Source organism: Rhopalosiphum padi, chromosome 1 (assembly GCF_020882245.1).
Source record: "Rhopalosiphum padi isolate XX-2018 chromosome 1, ASM2088224v1, whole genome shotgun sequence".
NCBI classification, from domain to species: Eukaryota; Metazoa; Arthropoda; class Insecta; order Hemiptera; family Aphididae; genus Rhopalosiphum; species Rhopalosiphum padi.
In genome coordinates, this window is record NC_083597.1 from 4,167,014 (window position 1) to 4,188,350 (window position 21,337).

Sequence of the window (21,337 nt, forward strand, 5' to 3'; positions counted from 1 at the left end):
TACTTATGAGGAACGTTATATTAAATTTTCAAGATATATCTATAACAATTACACATTTTATACATAGTAAATTATAAAATATAAATTACAGATATAGATACTGGCCTCAATAAACTGTATATATTTTTTTAATTATAATTATAGTATTTACTTTTTTTTTTTTTACATACCTACCTAATAAATATTCAGATATTTTATTAGACTTATGAGTGTGTATACTTTATTTGATAGTTATAATATTTAATAGACTCTTGTACACTTTTTTGTTAAATTATGAGTTTATTCCCGGTGAGTGTGCACGCAACGTGTTATTGTAGTTATGACATTGATATTTTTATACCTTGTATTATAAACACGCGTACTTATAACTTATATATATGTGCGTATATAAATGTTTATGGTTTTAGGTTAATGAACAAGATAAGGAAGAATTCCTCAATTATTTAGACCAAAATGGTATTTTGGATAAACTAACCGATGTACTAGTCATGTTGCATAGCGAACAAGAAATGCCCTCAAATCCCATTGAGTAAGTATACAATGTAAACATTTTTATTTTTATTTTTAAAACACTTTTACTTTTATTTATTGAAATTTCAATTCAATGGTCATCGTATTGTAATCCAATAATTAAAAATTATCCAGGTGAGATATTATCCCATTTAATTGAAGTAAAATCACTATATAAACTAGATATAGATTATAGACGATATAGTTTTACTGAATTATTGTTAAAAAAAGGATCAGTATATAAATGCCAAAAAAGAATGTAATAGTTATTATAGGCTTTAGCAATATATTATTGATGATTATAGGAGAATTTAATACAAATCACAAAAATAGTAGAGGAATAGGTAATTATATTTCTCTGAAAGCTAAATTTTTGTAGAACGGATTAAATCAAATGCGTTATTCATATGCGATATAATGAGTCTTTTTATAGTATTTTTAGCACGTGTTTTCAAGTATGCATAACTGCAGTTTCTGCTTTTTAATTCTACAGAGTATATAAATTCAAAGTATTGTACTCGCATATAATTGAAAGCGCCTATTTTGAGGAGTTTATACAAACTTTAAGCTATACAAGTGGTCTTTAGAGTTTTTTAATTGGTAAATGTTCTATATTATGTATAATTCCAATTTTTTATTTCGTATTCTCGTTGTTGATTTTTTTTTTATGATTTTCATTAAAATTTCGTACTTAAAGTTATACAATTTAATGTTATTTTATATTTTTTCAGTGTGTATATTAAACATTAATGTATATCAGGCACGTAAATAGGCACTTATTTTTTTTTTCGGAAGGGAGGCGTTTAATTTTTTCAGAATAACTGAGGCTTAAAAAATGTTTTTTATTAATTATTAGTTACTACTTACTACAATACGATCTTTGGATTTCTCCTATCGACCCCCCCCCCTAAATTACGTGCCTGATTCCCTGATGTATATGTATAAGTAACAACTAACAACTATTATATGAAGTATAAAATTATTACTTCATATAATGTACTTATGTACTCGTACCTTAAGTTAAATAGTTTATACTTTGGCGTAAAGTGTGTTGTATAATAATTTATTAAACATAAATTAAAATAAACCCGCAATCTTGCAGTTATAACAAATAAAATATAAAAATATGTAAATTATAGAACTGCCTCTAGTGCCTCTAGTATTATAATAGTTAATACTTATAAAGTTATTTATCACTTATTATATACAGTGGCGTAGCCAGGATTTTTTTTAGGGAGGGTTTTTTTTTGGTAATAAAATAAAATAAATCTACAACCGTTTTAAAATAATAAAATAATTGAATGATAATGATTATTATCATCAGTGCAGTCGATAACGTGTTTACGACATAACAGAATACATTTCACCACGAATAAATGATTGTATTCCTATATTATAAACATTATATTTTTGATAAAAATACGGCCGAAGGAGGGAGTTTCAACACCCCCCCCCCCCTGGTTACGCCACTGATTATATTATATACGAGTATTATGTATGTATTATGCTAGTAAATAGTAGATGCGATATCTTTTATGAAATATGGATATCACATTATTACATTAATATTAGTCTAAATATTTTTACAATAAAATTGTTGTGTATATCTATGAGAATATAAGATAATCATTGAAGTAATAAGTAGTTGAATGTTTCAAACTTCTTACTTTTGCTGAAAATTACAGGTTTGTTTTCCATAAAAATTCCATGGTTTTCCTAATTTTTCTTCGATTATTTTGAAAATTACTTACTGAAAAGTTTTTACCTTTAAAGTTTTAACCCTCACAAATGCAACTAGATCAAATATTAATTGTTACTAAAAACGTTGATCAAAATTGAATATAATAGATTTTTTTGTATATATATAGTATATTAGTATACATATGTATTCCCACAAATATATCATTGTAGAATCAATAAATTTGCTCCAATCATATCTAAAATACATTAACATTTTAAATATAACAAAAATTGTTTGTATTTTATACTATGATTGAATAGGCATTTGTATGAATTAAACCAAAATTTTTACAAACTAAGTGTTGAAAAAAGTGTTGAAAATATTCCAGAATCTGAAAGCTTCCTACAGAAAGCCTATAGAAACATTTCCTCACCACCCTTATAGAAAAAAATTTTTATTTACAAAAAGTTGCAATGCCATTATTTAGTATTCAATTTGTACGAAATCGTAATATACGATTTTACATTACTATGTATATATTATGTATTATATACATATTACATATAATACACCGCGGTTGTTCGGACATTCACTAATTCAAGATAAGTTTACATAATATATAGGTACGCCGTGCTCATAAAATACGGACCTTGTTTATTGAGCTGAATACAGCAAATATAATATTTATCTTTTTCTCTGTTTTGTACGATGTATATTGCGCTATAATATATTATATAATATTTTTACTTTATTATTTTTACAACCTCTGCAAATAATGCGTTTGAATTTTCCAAAGAATGTACAATTTTTACCATATGTAAGAGTAACGTTGTAAAAAAGTGTATATTAAAAATATTGTTATATATATACCGGAGGCGTATTAATGATGATTGCTGAGGAATCTACATTCCCCTCCCAGGAATTCGGTACTGGGAACTTTATAAATTTTTTTTTTTATACATTGGCATATTGCAATATTATCGTTTATCATTATTACATATATAATATATAGTAGTATGTAACTATTTTAATCTTAGAAAAAATAGACCAAAAGTTGTCTCCGTAAATATTAATAGACCATATTATAATACATATATAGACATATAGTATAATATATACCTATAATATTCCTATATCTTATTCGATAGCAAAATAATAACTATCAAATTTCATATCACTGGCTTAATATAGAAATACCATGGCTATAATGTTTTCAACTTATTGGTAACATGTCAAAATAAATATTTTGCTAACAAAAAAAAATGTGACCAGTACCTGTCCCTCATTACAGAGATAAAACTGGATACGCTCCTGATATTCGTATATAGTACATAAATATATATATATAAGTATTTTTAACCTACGCGAGTTTTTGTTTGGAAAAATTTATAGATACGTGAGGAAGAACATATATGTGAACAACGCGGACATTGAGGAAATTAAGGAGTTAAATATTCAAATCCAAAACGCCACTGTTGAACTGGCTGAGCTTCAGAAGATCAGGGATGAACTCAGGGTTCGTCTAGAACAATTTCAAAGTGAATCACAACTGGAGGCTGAAGACTGTGAGGATGAAGCGGTCGGAGTAGCAGACAACGATGAATATGCCGATTAAAAATTCGGAAATCAATTCACTGCAAGTTTCCTGTTACATCTATTAAATAAATAATAATTAAATAATTAATAATAATTTTATCACAACTATGAGAAACCTGTAATAGTCTGTTTAATTGTTTACTTTTTTAATGAATTATTCATCAATAGGCAATAGAATCAAAATCTTAATCTATCGGTAATGTATATGCATATGTATCCTTTTTAGTTTTTACTGTAATTTATTTCGAGTTTTTCCCGATTATTAAGAAAATTATAGGAAGTTCTTATTTCTAACACAGTGACATGGACACCCTAATATATACCAACAAGTTTCAATTTGCTAGCATTTTTTTTTGTCTTATAGCCTATATTCTATAAAAAGTGTTTACGAACAAATATATAAATACAAATATTTATCACATACACACATTATTTTAAAGCCAATCATTTATTTAGCTCAGTTCACAGTTTCTCAGATAAGAATCTAAAACTGTCATGAAAATTAATATATATGTAATACTCGTATATACACAGAACACAGCCATAGGTATATATTCAAATTGAGGTCATACTTATAAGTATACATTAAACTTTTAGTTTGTAATAGCAGTATTATTCGAGAAATGCTTGAATAACTTAAAAATTGTTCTATGGAGATAAAAATTTTAAATGAGAACCTCCTTCCAGTGCTACCCCTTTTTGCTATAAAATATTAAGTGGATAATTTTTGAAAATTTAAATAATTTTAAATTCGAACGAGTAGTTTTACAATTAATTAAAATATTTATATCAAGAAAAATAGTTTTACAAAAATATAAAATATAGATATAATTATATCGAATCTGGTATTAATTTTACTCGGAACATTTTAACAAATAATTCATTTTGATAGACTATAATTTACTAAATTTTTCAAATTACCATAGTCTCCATGGACCATACTTTTCAAATTAACTAGTAATTATCATCATATCTATTGTTCTTAGTACATAAACTTAAATTATTCAAAAACTACTCGTTAGAATTTTAATTTTAATACGTTGAAGAAATGTTCAAATCTACTAAATAATTTACAGTAGAAAAGAGATATTATTAGAAAAACAGAAGTTTGAATCTCAAAAAAAACACTCTTCAAGTAGTATAGATAAAATAATACTTCGTTAATTTTTAGGATAGGCACCTACGCAGACAATATTTGAAAGCACATCCACGCAAAAAGTATTTTTTCCTTTATTATTTTACTTAAAACTTTTAATGAATTTTCTTAACTAATTTAGAAATTAGATACCTATAGTAGTTGGTAAAGTATAATGATTTATAATTGATTATCCGTCTATCATCATCATTTTCAGGAAAATAAGCACTACCAGAATCTTATATTATTAAATAAATATCTAAGTACGTCATTTAATAAGCATAAAAAAAATATGAAGTTTATTAATTGTACTTAAGACGTTTTTATTTATCATAAAAAAATGTCTTCATAAAAATTAAAACTTTTTGTTAGAAATGTATCCATGTTTAATCGTTAAGAAAACACATAGCACATAGGTATTATTATTTAAAATACATCATGTCCTGATATACTTACGCAAACACCAGTGACGTTTATATTATAATATGCATGTTATGCATAAATGCATAATATCTACTATACAATAGGCAGGATAATATAATTTGTAGGTGTATCATCATCTTGCGATTAATTATGAAATCGTCCAAGTATGGCGTGCATATAATTATAACTATATATCATTTTTAAAATTGGTGACATTAATTATAATGTATTCCGGTACAGCCTGCAGAAGTGAAGTACAAACATAAGTAAGTTGTAAGTAATATTATAAATGTACTAATATAATATGATAAAATAATAAAATAATACGCAATTCAATTGGTACTTATTATACAAACTTAAATAATATATTGTATAACATTATGATGTTTGTATAAGTTTTTCTAACGAAATAGGCAGTAGTAATATGCATGTATATGTATAAGTATATTATTATTCGAAAATACATTCATTTAATCAAATTGGAAAACCGCATATTAAAACATATTATATTATTACATAGGTACATATGCGTCGTAAGTACGTAATATTATATATTGTAATGTAACCCAGACGAGTTAAGTATTACAATAACAATAATATCCAGTTAATTGCCTATGCGATGTGCGCCAAACTATAGACTAAGCCGTTTCGATGATTAATATATTATTATTATACTCTCTTGCACGAGTGTACAAAACAATAACATTGTAGACAACGACGACAGCATCTCGTATATTACGGTATATCCATTCAAGAACTTTTTTCATTAATCTTTACATCGCACAGGTACTGCAGGGTTTTCACAATTATTTCCAAACAAACATTTTCTGTCTGTACACAAAATACATAAAATATAATATAGTTTAATGAGAGCGCTGTAGAATTTTCTGGTTGAACATAATAAATCACGCTAATTGGTATGGCAGTGTAATCGTACGGTGCAGTGATGTCGTACCTACTCTGCCTAACACCTATCAACCTTTGACACATAGTTATTAGTTTGCATATTTAAGTGAGTAACAACGTACCCTAACATAATATTCTATCTTCGAAGTCGCGTGATTATAATTTTACAATTATAAAAACGAATTCATGACGTTCTGAGTGTATTTATTAAAAACTCGTTTATTCACCACTTATTAAAATACAGCAAACACGGACGGTTTTTAAATCGATTTTCAGTACCTATAGGAAAGTGAGTCATGACGTCAACAGCGCACATACGTCTTCTATTAGTGTTCTATAATGACAATCTTCGCTTTTTCGTTAGTTCGACCATTCTTTTTTCAATTATTAAAAAACTTCAGAGTACCTATACTTTATTAGGTACCCAAGTCATGGATACTTCAGCAATGCTAAAAATATCGTGTTGTAGTATTGACGGAACATTTTGATCGAGGTTTCCCGTGTTAAAACGGGATATTATATAAGTATATCATTTAATATTTTAATGGGACGCCAATAAAAATATTGTTTGTGAAAACTGTATCGCATGAAAAATTAGGCAGGCTACAGCCACCGACTAATACGACTATAGATACAAATGACGATATTTTTTTGTGTTGTAGCATTTTTATTTTTTTGATATCATTAATTTTAAAACATAAAAATGACGGATTTTAAAACAATGATAATTTTTTCGTATTAACAATACAAAAAAAAAAATAGCGACACACAGGCGCTTTGACAAAGAAAATAAATGTCTTCCTATCATCGTGTACAAATTTAATATTTTTATTATTACTGTAGTAAGCCAAGTGGTTCATATTTTTTTTTGCGAATCAGTTTTTCGATAGTATCTTGGTATTACGCAACAACTACGGTGATGCTGACTTGGGAACATCGCGGCTGTTAAAATACTCTGAACTAGTATTTAAGTGTATTTTTAATTTAAAATTCTATATAAATATGTTTAAGAATTAATTCGAAGATGTTTAAAAGTGATCCGATTTCAGTACCAATAAATATCGTTGATAGATAACGTGATGATATGAAAAAAATGATATCATACGGGACAAAGTTATGAATAATATATTATATTTACAGTAGATTTAACGAATTTTCACACTGCATATTGAAGATAACTTTATCTGTGTTGTAGCGTTTTCAAACAAATGGAACGAAACAAAAAAAAAAAATGAATCTTCGCGGATGAATGATTCCGGATTGCTTTTGAGTTATCGGGGAAAAAAAAAATGTTACAATATATAGATAAAGTTCTTCTCTGTGTATTGTGAACATTTGGTAAAGCTATATACCTACTGTGTGTAGTATACTGTCTCCGTATAAGTTGATCTCGCGTAATAAATTACACGATGTGGACTTGAGCGTTTAATAAATCAAACGTGTAACGAGAGAATGAAAAACACATATCTCCTATACCCAACCAAAAAGCCCAGAACAGAGTCCGAAATACGATTTAGGGGGGGGGGGCACGCACGCACACGGTTAATTGGATTGAGGAGTTAATTTATTCGGATGCGTAAGATTAAATAATCGACGGAAAACTACTTAAAACAAAAAGAATACACATCATAACAGGTAGTCGGCTGCTATCGTACATAATATATTATACAGAATAATAAGTATACATGCATACATTTTTAACAAGAATCGAATATATAGTTTACACCAAGGGAAATACACACAACGCAAATTGTTTAGGTATTGTAGTTTTTTCTATAACATAAAAGTCGTATACAATAAATTTATAATATACGCAGTGCTTGAATCGGAGGAGGAAGTACAATTTTTTTTATACTTTTGCACGTCCCACCTAATTTTATTTCCAAATCGAGCACTGCAGATAACGTTTCATCTCGTGTATCGTGTAACTATATCTAAAACAGTATATAATATGCGTACAACAATAAAATAATAAAAATAATTTAAAAATAATTAAAACACACAGTTATATCCAACGCACATAATAATAACACGATAACATAGTAAAATTCAACTTGTGAGACTAGAATATTTTGGTTCTAATTCTAAATAGTAAATACATTTATATAATATTAAGCCGTTCAGACGTATACAAATGAATTGCTATACATTTACTATTGATAACGATGACGGGCTATAACTAAGCAATAATAACAGGAATAATTAAAATCTATATAATATATATAATATATTTATAAATATGTTTTGAAAATCTTACTTAAATTCGAAATATCTAAAATAAATTAATAAAATATATAATATTTAATTCAAAATGTATTTATATAATATAATAATATATTGTCAATAAGTTATGAGACGGAAGTACTCGGTTAATCCGTAAAAGTATTTTTTTTTTCTAATATCACGTAATATTATTTTAAAATTTAAATTAGGTAAGTACATAAATATATATATAGTATTATATTAAAATCGCGGTCTTACTATGTTGATTCGTAAATAATAAATATAAGTAGAAGTTATTGGTGGTTAAAATATATAAGTAGTAAGTTATGTCAGAATCAAAACCACGAGCCGATCGCTCGGTGGATACGACCAAAGTGCAGCGGAGAGGGAGCTTGGATTTTCGTATTTATATTTTAAGCCGCACAACCCGGGTACTAAGTCGAGGAAGGTGTCGGTGGCAATAACGTCTGCTGCAAGTTCGCTTTCCGGCAGTTCCACAGCCATTTTATGATCCTGGCGTTACGCTCGACGATGGATGGCAGTTCGGATGAGGATGATCCGACACCGGATTTCCCGACACAACCATCGGCGTCCCCCCGAACACCACCGCCTGCCCAAGGTCCGTCGGTGTTTGCGTTGTTATTGTTGTTGCTGCCACCGCTTACCGAGCCCACCGAGCTGTTCGAGTCACCAAAACATACCTGTGAACCCGTCTCCGAATCGGTTTTTATGACCCACCTGTGGAAAAAAAACACATACACGTTATTATAATATATTACAATAAACAGCTATACAGGATGATTCATCAAGCATTCTCACCCCATTTTTTCGTTAATAATGAATTTACTCAAATTGCCATAGGTCACAGCCCCATAGGATACTACCATTGAATTAATTATGTTAATAATATATATTTATTGTCATTAAATTTTGATTTTTGAGTCAATACTGACTTACTGTGTAACGGTGTGAATAGGTTCGTGGTATAAATAAAATATAGCTTAAAATTAATCGTAAAAATGTTATTAATTTATTGTATACATAAAATTTAATAATATACCAAAAAAATTTAAAATCCAGATGAAAAATATTTTTGAATTATAACAAAATAACTAAAGATGTTGTTTTTAAGATTTTTTAATATTTACTTCCCAAAAATACTGACTGGATATTATCAGAAAAGATATTGAATTGAAAATCAAAGCATTTTTCTACTATATTACTATTTTTGATTCACACTATTGATACTTTATGAATTTTTTGTTTTTTTGGTCCAGATTGAAAATAAAATCAAATTTGAGTCGTTCGACAAAAAAAAAACAACGCTTGGTGGGAAGTTGATATGCTGGAAATATTGTCTATACACCAAATCAGAAAACCAAAAGTATTATTTATCCACATGCGTTACGTTAAATATTAGGTTTAACAATTATGATGAAACGTTAAAATGATAAAATAGACGAAACAAAACGAATAATAATAAAAAAAATATGAAGGAAACATCACAAAAAAATGACAAATTTAGTGTAAAATTTTGCATACGTCAACCTTTTTTTATAGCAGAAATTGAAAAGCTATATATTAAATTTAAAAATGTAAACTCATCATGTATGTAATATAATGTATATGTGCCATTTAGACCTTTCAAAAAAAAAATGTCTGCCATAAGGATTTAATGATACAACGAATTAATGTTATAACAAAAATTCAGACGAGAGATTTCTATAGTAATGAAAAATAAAAAAACTATCATTTGAGTTCACTTTATAACAAAATAATTTAAAAAATGAAAGTCACGCGGACTGCGCGTACTCAATCACGAATTAGGAACTGTTATTGTGTGTAATCAAGCACGTTTGGCGCATATAATTACTATATTATATATTGCGTAAGTATCATCATCATATACTAAATAATTTTAATACAATTCACGAATTTATTATCCATACTAAAATATAAAAAATGTTGATCCCTATTCCCTACAGACCAAAGTATCAAGAGTATAATTTATTTTCCGACAAAATTAATTTATGTCACCCATGCGTATTTGCAGTATTATATGGAAAGAACTACTCCACTATACCTGACTAAATATATATAACAATTAATTTTGGAGTTAGTAGTCCGGTAAATATTTATTTAAAAAACTTACATAGTATGAAGAATAACTTTGAAAATATTGAATTTTAAATATGAATGGTCAAATGAAAAATTATACAATGTTATTTATCGACGTCAGAAATCTAAGATAAGTATCGGTTTTAAACTTTCTGACGTAACTTCACATTTAATATATGTGAGTATATGACCATTGAGTATAGGTAAATAATATACTATATTTACTCAATTGTATGCTATATATATATGTACATAACAATTGTATACATTATTATATTTAGAGACGATAATCGTTCAATCGGCGGCACAGTGGCACAGCCCCCATTAATAGATGCAGATGCCAGATAATCCAATTTGTATAATATTATGTTAATATGATGTATTTAATCCACTGACAAGAGGACATGCGTACGTTTACGTATACTAAAAAGTATCGTTCAGTCGGGTTCGCTAAAAATGTGTGTAGCATACTACTCATTAGACACAAATTCTTGCGCACGCCTATGCACTCTTTTTCTTTGTCGCACGTTAATAAAAGATTAGTCAAAAAAGTGTATTCAAACATGATACCAAATTTAGATCAAATTAAAATTAGGATTTTCGTTGAATAAATTATAAAATATCTTGTATATTATTTTCCATCTTACGTATCAATAGAGCATCCTTATTTTTTTAATAATTGTGCCGACGGTGGTTGATGCGACCTACTATAGGCTAGAAATTATAATATAGTCGATAGCAATTAAAGACCAAAACTTTCAGAGTCAAATTTCATTCCTCATTTTTTACCCAACGCTAATTGAGCCAACGGGCACGATTATGCGTGCAGCGTGAGCCCGCGATTTGAATTCAATATTATATAGTAGGTACCTATATAATATTATAATATTATTATTATTGCAGCAATTACGATGACGATCTAACGCGTTATTGTCGAACACAATATAATACATCACGTCCATGATATACGTCGAAAGCGCATCAGCCATCAGAAATTCACGATCTACAGCAACAAAATCGTCTGTTTACGTAATAGTGTTCGTGACGCGAATAAATAATAATGAATCTAACTCCATCATAGACCGTAAGGCGTTTGAAAGCAAAGGTATATATACAACGGATAAACAATTTCCGAGTGAAATGAACTCACGTGGTTTACATATTTTACACATTAACGCGTGTACTTATCTATGTACATAATATACAGAAAGGATATTCTGATTTTAATATAATCTATACATAGCTTATGTGACTGCGTAATGCGTGCCTTTATATGTGCTTACCGTGGAGTGCGGGTGGCTTAAACGTATGGAGGAAAAAATCATATTTTTCGTTACAAACGTTTGAAAGGTTAAGACGATAAACCTTTAACCGCACGTGTATTATTAAGTTCAACGTTTATAATACCTACGAAATTACAAAACGTATTAACAATATTAATTGTCTATGTATAGTTAGAATTAGACAAGTCCATTGTGTATATTATATACCTGTCCTATACTCTAAACATGATTTATCCCGTGTCCAATAATTATAACCCTCAAATACCTTTTAAAAATAAAATGGAATACATATTCATAATATATAATTATTTATATTTAATTAGTTATGTTTTATTAGTTATAGTTAAATAATTTAATTAGTTATAGTGTGAATGGATAGCGCGATTGTATAAGTACTACTAAGTAGGTACTACACTGATTTTATAATAATATACTTAGTAATCCTCTATTATCCAAATTTAAATACAGGCCAATGATGTATCTGAACGTTCTATTGTTTGAATGTATTAACCAGTATACCAATTTTCTACTCAATCAGCAATTTTTCATAATTTAGGTGTCTTGTAGATAACTTTACTTAACTAACTTTACTAACTTCTAAGTATGTAAATTGTTTAACGTCATGTACACAAAAGTAGATACCTATAGGTATATGATTTAAATTGAACGCGTGTAACTTACAACAAATTAAGCTACATATCTAGTATCTACTTAATACTTACTTATTAATAACAGAAATCTTTTATATCAGGGTTCAAAATGTTTTCAAAAATACATTATTATTTCAATTAATAGTTTTAAAATTAAAGTTAAGTTTAGCAATCATCAAGAATTATTTTAAAATCAATGGTACATTAAAAATGGTATATTTAATTTGATCTAGTATTTATCCTAAGACTCGGGTTGTAGATTATGAGTTTAAATAATGATTTCAACAGAATGTTTTTTTTAACAAAATTAGTTTTATGAGGGTTTCTTGTTATGTAATCGTATCGTATTAAATGTATTTATAATGTTACTGCGCAGTTATATACATTTTATATTATATAGGTACATAATATATTATACGGCTACTCTACTACGCATATCTATGACTATTATTAGTGTTATTTGTAAAACATTTCTAGATTAATCGTTATTTTTACATAGGTATATTATACGCCACAGCCTATTGATTTCTTGACTATTCTCTAATAAATAACAATATGTACGTATCATAGGCGTGCACACGGGTATTACAGGGTAAATATGCTATAGTAACACCTGCGGGCTGCAAATAGTAAATAGTTACAGTTTTCACTCACAATTTTTATTTTTTCAAACTAACTATAGTTAGTACTGTTAGTAGTTACAATTTATATGATACATGCCTGACTATATGAAATTGATACCTCCATAAAAACCCGCTTAATATTTGTTGTGATAATAATAATATAATATCATGTAAATAATAATTTTTGCAATACTTTTTTGTATCAATCAAATAAATTTTCAAGACTGAAGAAAAAGTGCTATTATTATAAAGTGTGTCTTTTCTTAAAGCTTAAACACACAAATGATAGTGGCGTATTTGAGATAATTTTTCGTGGTTGGAGGAGCAAAATACGAAAATCTCTCGGCTGTTAAAATATAAGAAAATTTGAATACAATAGTTTTTTTTTTTTATTTGGTTAAGGTTTTAGACACTGGTTCAAACTTATTCAGTTAAAATCCAAAATAAATTTAACAAAATAAAAAGCACCTTATTTATTGCTCAAAAGTTTAAATTTTAATATAATATAGTTTATAGTCATAGGTAGTCATAAAATAATTATATTATAAGGTCTTTATTTCTTTTTTTTCGTGGTAGTAAACATATCAATGACCTCATCTATTTGAATGCCCCTGTGTCTATGAATATTTAGTAAAGCCACGTCCTAGTCATAATACTCATAATAATGGAATTTAACTCATAATTACAGCTCCCGCAAAACAGTTTAAAAAAACAAGTCTAGGTCCTCGGGGGGGGGATGCTACTTTTGCCCCACCACTCAAATACGCCACTGATAAATAAATAATTGTCAGCAACGCCTACCACTAAATCCTGCGCACGCCTATGGTACGTATTTATCGTATTTATACGTATATATATGCACCTTGAAGCTGACACGAGAAACGACAAAGGGTTTGCTGCTTACACAATCGATAACATATATTGTGTTATCTATTTATATAATGTATGGCTATATTATAATATATTCGGATATTTGAGCATTATGATTAATTTGCATGTGATATATGATATAGGTTGGTATGATAATAATATGATAGTAATATACCTGCTATATACTATAATACCTTCCGAAATGTCATATAGTGAAATAATCTATAATTATTATTATATTTTCTTATTATTATCCTTTTTTAGATTTAATAAAATTATTAATTACTAAAAACTATTAAGTCTCCTTAGATAGGATGGGTGGTTATAACATAAATTAGAAAAATATTAATACTCAAAAATAAAATAATGATGGTGTTAAGATTAAAGAAATAATTAGAAAGAAAAAATATTGTTGCTGGGAGGAGAAAATATGTGTTGAATATTGATTATTGAAGAGGGCGTTTGAAGTGTTAAAAAGGAAAAACAGATATAGGCATGTTATAGTGAACATGTTGATATGATGAAGAGGATATCACCATTTGTGTGGATATGTCGAGAGTGTAGAACGGTGAATACAATAATAGGAGTTTAAAGAAATGAAAAGAAAGTAAGATGTGGCCAAAAGGCCCAAGAGGGTATTATGCGTTTTTTTAGAGAATTTAATTATAACAGTTGTCATTATTGTTTGTATTAAATGTAATAGCGTTTTGTTTCTCATATTAGTCATATACTACGCATTAAAATATTATTTCATACATATTATTATCACAGAATAAGTTGTACAGTGTTATTATATTTATCATTGGCAATGATATGCATACATATCATACTCTAAAATAAGAAATATAATAATAATATTTTGAAGTATGCATCGAAATGAATAATAATTGTACGAATAATGCAAATATAAATAATAGAAAGGCACCATATTACGAACGATAATGGATTTTTCTCGATATAATACCCACCTACTAAAGCTATAGCTGCAGTGTACAACGCGATGAGGCGTCGTCCCGAAATCGAAACAAAAGGAGTTATATCATTACGACAAAATACTCTATTGTGGTTTAAAAAGACATTATACCCCCTTTATATGTATACTCTATACATTATATAATATACAATATACGTACACTCATGTTTTGCATTACTTATATTATATATTTATACAATATGTATAATGCCATCAAAGGAAATGATAAAAGCATACGAATCAAGTGTATATACGTTTTAATGGTATAACGGGTATAGGTAAGCAAATGCGTACATATACGATATACCTACATTATAAGGTGTGTCACTGTGTCGGCTTGATTTTTGTTCGTGGTACAGTAAAAATAAATATTAAATTGTACCACCGAGTAATATTTAATGAGAATTTACATCAGCTTTCAAATCATGTTTGCCTAAGGCACCTTTGATAATTGATATAAGAAAGTGTGACGCAAAAAAAATCCTTTTTTTATTACGTCGACGGTAACAATAACTAGGGTATATTAGTTGAGTACTTAAAAGGGTGCACCGTTTCGTTCGTAATTGCAATGAAAAATGTAAACAAAATAATGAAATATCCATACATAATGCATAATTTATTAATATAGGTATTTAATAATGTACCATCCGAATCAAGTTAATACCTACTTAATAGTGATATAAATAATTAATAAATAAATCATAGTTCAAAAAAAATTCTCATAATATAAATGGAACTATTTTTAAAAACTTCTTGTAATAATAAGATAGTTAAAATTACATTTAATCTTATACAGTCGTGTGTGAATATTATTACTTGTCTATCAGATATATTATATATATATAATTTGTGTGAATACGGTTTTATCGACTAAATTACAGTAATTTTTAGTGACAATAACGACAAATATTAACTGATTCTCACATTTATAGAAAACCTTGGATTTTTATTTTATTGACATTTTCACTACTCGTTATTGACAAATTAATTATTTTATAATTAAACCATCGATTTCGATTAAAGCAGTATTAGTAATTAGTATTGTGCAAGATACGGTAAAAGCGTATAAATCTGTACAGGTTTCTAAATTATAGAAAATAATTGAAAACCTTACACGCACGTTAAGTAAGATTAAAATGCGCTTGTACTGAAAATATTCGTATAGTAATTAAACGTGTATTATGTCACAACAAGATTACTGAGCATTGAAATTGTAAATATTGACATTTTCATATATTGAAATAATGTCGTATGTTTTTCTTTAAACTTAATATAAATAATAAACCTAAAACGGCTAAAACCAATAATAAATACAATAAGTAAAAATTATAGTTTTTCTAATTTTGGATTGTTCGTATATTATAATATTTATAATACATTATTATGTATTAACAGTTGTATAGTTTCATAAAATGTATTGATGTATTTGCTTTACAATAAGAAGTTTTTTTTTTTTTTGAGAAAGAAGCATTTTATTATTTCCCTCTAAAAACATAATATTTTAATTAATTTGCATTGACATTGAAAGCTTTATATTATATAGTTGAATATTTAATAATAGATTATTGAATATCGTTTTTCAATTTAAAATCGATACCAAAATTGCGTACCTATGTTCCTATAACAATGTAACCACAGAAAAAATAAATTATTGTTAATAAATTAACGGTCGCTATCAATATTTTATAAGCGATGTATAACAGGCAAATTTATAGAGTAAATGGGCCATTTAATGGCTTCTGAAAAATTGTTTTTATTGTGGTATTCAAATTACTTTTACCAAAATAAATTTATTTTTTTGACAATAAATAACGTTTATACTATTATACTAACTATAAATTTAGTTATATAGATACGTACAAATTAATAATATATATATAAAGTACTTACTATATATATTATAAGTATTTGAGGTCGAGACATTTTTTAAAAAGGTGACCACAACTCAACATGCAATCGGACTACACCAAAATAATTTTTATTCAAAATTCCCGACGTCGTTATTTACAGCAATTTTTAAATCGGCCACAATTAGTGTCAAATAAGTTAAAAAGAACAAAAAACCCTAATAAATCACTATTATATATGACTATGATTTTCCGTATTTCTTCTCACAATATTTTATTCGCTATTTTAAATGATAACTCGACTTATTTTTCAAAAGAAAGTTTATTACACACCAGAAAAATGTACACGGAGTTATTATTATAGTAAAAACGATTTAATTCGTAAATTGTATTAATTTGTTCGGTCTTATAAATGCAGAAAGTCATAACTGATATATATATCACTTTTATAAATATGTAAATGTATGTATATCTTTATCCTATATAGACTCAAAAACTACAAGACAGTTTTCATTAGAAGTTATGTACTTCTCATATCAATAGATTCCTTGAATTTTTGGAAGGGTTTGTAGCTTCGTTTTTAATTCAAATATAGGTCGTTATAGAGATCACGCATACATTTTGTCTCGGCTCACGAATATTAAATATTTTTTTGTTTATGTTTAGGGTTGTTATTGGTTGCCGATAATAAAATAGTAATTATGGTAGACTGATATAACTTTCTGTATTGTATTATATTTTATAATTTAGGGTAATAAAGCCATTTTAATAGTTCTTTATAAATGTAAAATTTAGTAATAGGAAACGATAGATAAATATATTAAAAATATAGTCGGCTAATAAAAGATATTATTAGTTTGCTTATATCAAAATGACGTATTCAAACTCACAGTATTTGACCAATTGTACCAAATTTTGCACACATATTATTTGGGATCCCGGATGAGCCGGATAAGAGTATTAGAATTGAAGCCACACGGATAACAGCTATTGTACTCGTATATGAAACGAAAAAAATTAAGCTGGGATAGTAGCTTACTATTATCCGGCTAATGTAATCATAAAGTATTTGACAGATTTTTACGATTTAAGAAAGGCTTAGATAATATATTTAACCAGTTATTTTAGGGATATTAATAATAATAAAATCGTTACCATATTATATTCGTTTATTTATGCTTTCAATTAGTTACGAGTCAGAAAAAAAGTTATTCGTTACTATTCGCCGCAGGTGGTTTGCCCATCCCGGTTGTATTTATCTAGACAACGCCGGGTAATACTAGGTACTTTATAGTTATATCTTAATGTTTATATATTATATATACTGATGTAGTGTATAGTATACGGTGGCACGGTGCATCACTGATAACTTTGGGATTTGCGGTAAGTTTTAAGTGTAATTTAATAGATAGGTACATGGCAATAATAATAACATTGTCATAACACGTGCCTGAATGTAGGTGTACACATTATAGATTATGTTATCCAACGTAATTTAAAGTTTGAACATCGCTGCTTTTAACAGAACAAAAACCGAGATCAAAATAAATGTAATTATTCGTCGATGTACGCCGTATACGTAATGGTTTCAGGGTTTACGTCGTTTACGGTTTTATATTTTTCTGGGGTTGTCTAGTTTTTACTCTTTATACAATTGCATGGATTTGCAGAGTATTCTAAAATTAAACACCTTCAATATTATCTATTATATAAATAGCAAAACGTAATATATTTTAAGAACTTCTTTAGAATACATTACATGTTTTCATAATATACGCGTAATTTACTTTTCTTCGTCGTGAAGGCAATTGTTTCAATGTGCAGCGAACTCGTATTTTAATATTAATAATATAAAATATAAACATGTGAATTAAAACCGTGCGAAAATCTTGTAGGGTATATATCACGACGCGCATAAAAAATGTTTGCGAAACAGCTTGTATGCGCGATAGTATAAATCCGTATGTATAACACGATAACATACTTACAGTGTTGTGCATTAGGGCAAATGTGTGTGTGTGTGTGTGTGTTAGAGGAGGGGAGATGGTTACTATATAGACGTACCTATGTATATGATAATAATTAATAATATGTATAACACCCCCTGCAGCGGCTGCACCAGTCACAAACCAACAGCTCCGCCACGAGTTACCGAGCCCAAATGGACTTTAGTAAATTACACGAAATACCGCTAGGGGTTTTTCCGGCTCCCGCAACTATATTATAATATTGTAATGAATGAAAACTAATTTTAGCATCCCGCGGGGAGTTCTTCCCTGCGCGCTGCTGGTGCGCATGCCATCGCACAATATTAATATTAAATTTCCGTGTCTGCAGCACTCACTTGTACTCCTCGGGATCGAGACCCAGATGACCGAAAAAGTTCTCCAACTGATTGGGATCATATTCGTGTCGATCGTCGACCTTAGCTACCGCCGCCGGCAATAGACTCAGCAAATTGGGCGCCCGGTGACCCACGTCCGACTTGCTGCGTAGTATCGGCCGGCCGCGGAACTCGTCGGTCGCCGTCGTCGGCAATTGATGTCGACGTAGTGGAACAGCGGGTGGCGACTGTTCTTGTCCACCGGTCGCCGCTGCCGCCGCTCCAGCGGTATGTGGACGCCAACGGCCATGCGACACGGTAGACTTGACCGGTGATGCGGACGAGCGCGGGGAAACGCCACCGACTTCTTCGTCATTTTCCTCTTCGATCGAACTTCCGGTCCCTCCGTGAGCCTTTCGAAGAAAAATAACACACGTTCGTATATAGTATATGCTAATGAATTATATAATCTTATATACCTGCGCATAAGGTATATAATATCATGTTTCTAAGGCAGTATTTATTATTTATACATTATAATAATATGTGTGTATTTTATTTCTGTTCTAAAAATTGCACACGATCGCTATTATATATAATTATTATGATATACAAATACGATATATATTGTAAGATCTATAAACATTTTTATAGATTTTATTTTTTACAAAATACGCGTATAATATATAGTATACCTATATATTTATTATTAATAATAGAAAATTATATTATTAGTTTAGACTGTCAGTGTTTTTTTTTTTTTTATTATTATTATTACATTTACAATTTCGTAAACATATGTATTTATCTTCAATAATATACCATTATATCAATAAATATAAATATAAAATTAAATAATAATAATTGTTTAAATTCATTTTGACGTTTGGGTTTTAATTTAAATTCTGACTTCTAACTACTAATAAAATTTCATTCTAAACTTTTAAAAAATTTTAATTTTTTTAAAAAACTCAACGTTTTGCCCTCCAAAATATTGAAATCTTTTAATTTCATAATAGGTACTCGTATATTTACCCTAGAACCAAAATTGAGCGAATACTATAATCAGACTGCGTAAACACGTTTTGTCTATGTCGTACGTGTGTAAGACACATACGAGTGTAGAGTCCTCTTAATACGTACACCTATTCAGGTATATGTTGTATATGTTTAAAAGTGTTTTGAAAATTTCCATAGTTTCACATCTACATATTATTTTAGAGACGACCTCTAAATTCGAAGAAAGAACCAAAAAAGCAGATGATACGAAACGTGCATCAAGTTTTTGTTTTATAAAACTAAATTTGAATTGGATAATAAAAAAAAAGTTGTGATCCAAACATTCTAAACCAGTACTATGACATAATCTTAGCATTCCTAGTACGACTACAGATAATAATTACGGTCGTGTGTGTGTGTGTGAATGAAATATATAGTTAGAAAAGTATAAATGTGAATGTACTTATATTATATATAATATATTAAATATACACGTTATAAGAGAAGTGGATAAAAATGTCTTACAGACTGTTGCCATCTGGCATCCGTTTTGTAACTGGTTAGGCTCAATGAATCCGGGAAAGAGGTTACGTTGGCGACCGCGTCCGTTTCGTCTTGTCTGGACTTGTTTCCAAATCTGCAGGAAAATAAAATTATGGTAGATAAAAAAAATAATGTTTATAAAAAAATTAAAACATAAGTTACGAGTACATATATACCTACTTATATTTCATTTATTTTTAGTCATTACTATAATTAACAGTATTATTTAAATATTTATAAAATTATATTGTACATACTATGCATATACGTTTAATCGTTTTTAATAAAAATGGATAAATCTTTAAATTTATTGTAATAGATACAGCAAAATACGAACCACATAAGCCATTCCATCTAAAAAATTCCCGATTTAAAAGATCTAGTATTATTAAAATATCAAAATATCAAAATATTTAGTATAGTATTTTAGCAATATTTAATTAAATGTACGGTAGTATCTATATGGTATGTTTTCATACTGCCTTAAGTACCAACTTTACTTAAATAATCAAATGTTTATAATAAATGATTTTATACAGCTACTGTATTCCACTAAATTCCTTATCTCTTCTTCAATATCTTGTATTAAATACTTAAAATCGAACTCTGTATATTGTGATTTATGTATTTTTAT

At 28.2% G+C, this 21,337-nt stretch overlaps 2 protein-coding genes across 2 annotated transcripts in view; one reads left to right on the forward strand and one right to left on the reverse strand.

Annotated features, from left to right (window-relative positions):
• The first annotated feature begins 273 nt into the window (after positions 1-273).
• On the forward strand, positions 274-4,123 carry LOC132918670 (uncharacterized). Its single transcript, XM_060980077.1, has 3 exons — positions 274-288; positions 408-529; positions 3,584-4,123. The coding sequence occupies exons 1-3, from the start codon at positions 274-276 to the stop codon at positions 3,804-3,806; spliced, it is 360 nt and encodes a 119-aa protein (XP_060836060.1). The 3' UTR covers positions 3,807-4,123.
• Positions 4,124-7,890: 3,767 nt separating this feature from the next.
• LOC132932109 (uncharacterized) overlaps positions 7,891-21,337 on the reverse strand; it is a 48,070-nt gene continuing 34,623 nt past the window's right edge. Inside the window, exons 6-8 of the mRNA XM_060998325.1 lie at positions 20,686-20,797; positions 19,183-19,574; positions 7,891-9,212 (exon numbers count right to left, since the gene is read on the reverse strand). Coding sequence (XP_060854308.1) covers positions 8,909-9,212; positions 19,183-19,574; positions 20,686-20,797 — 808 coding nt within the window. The 3' untranslated portion in view covers positions 7,891-8,908. The remainder of the gene's footprint in view (positions 9,213-19,182; positions 19,575-20,685; positions 20,798-21,337) is intronic.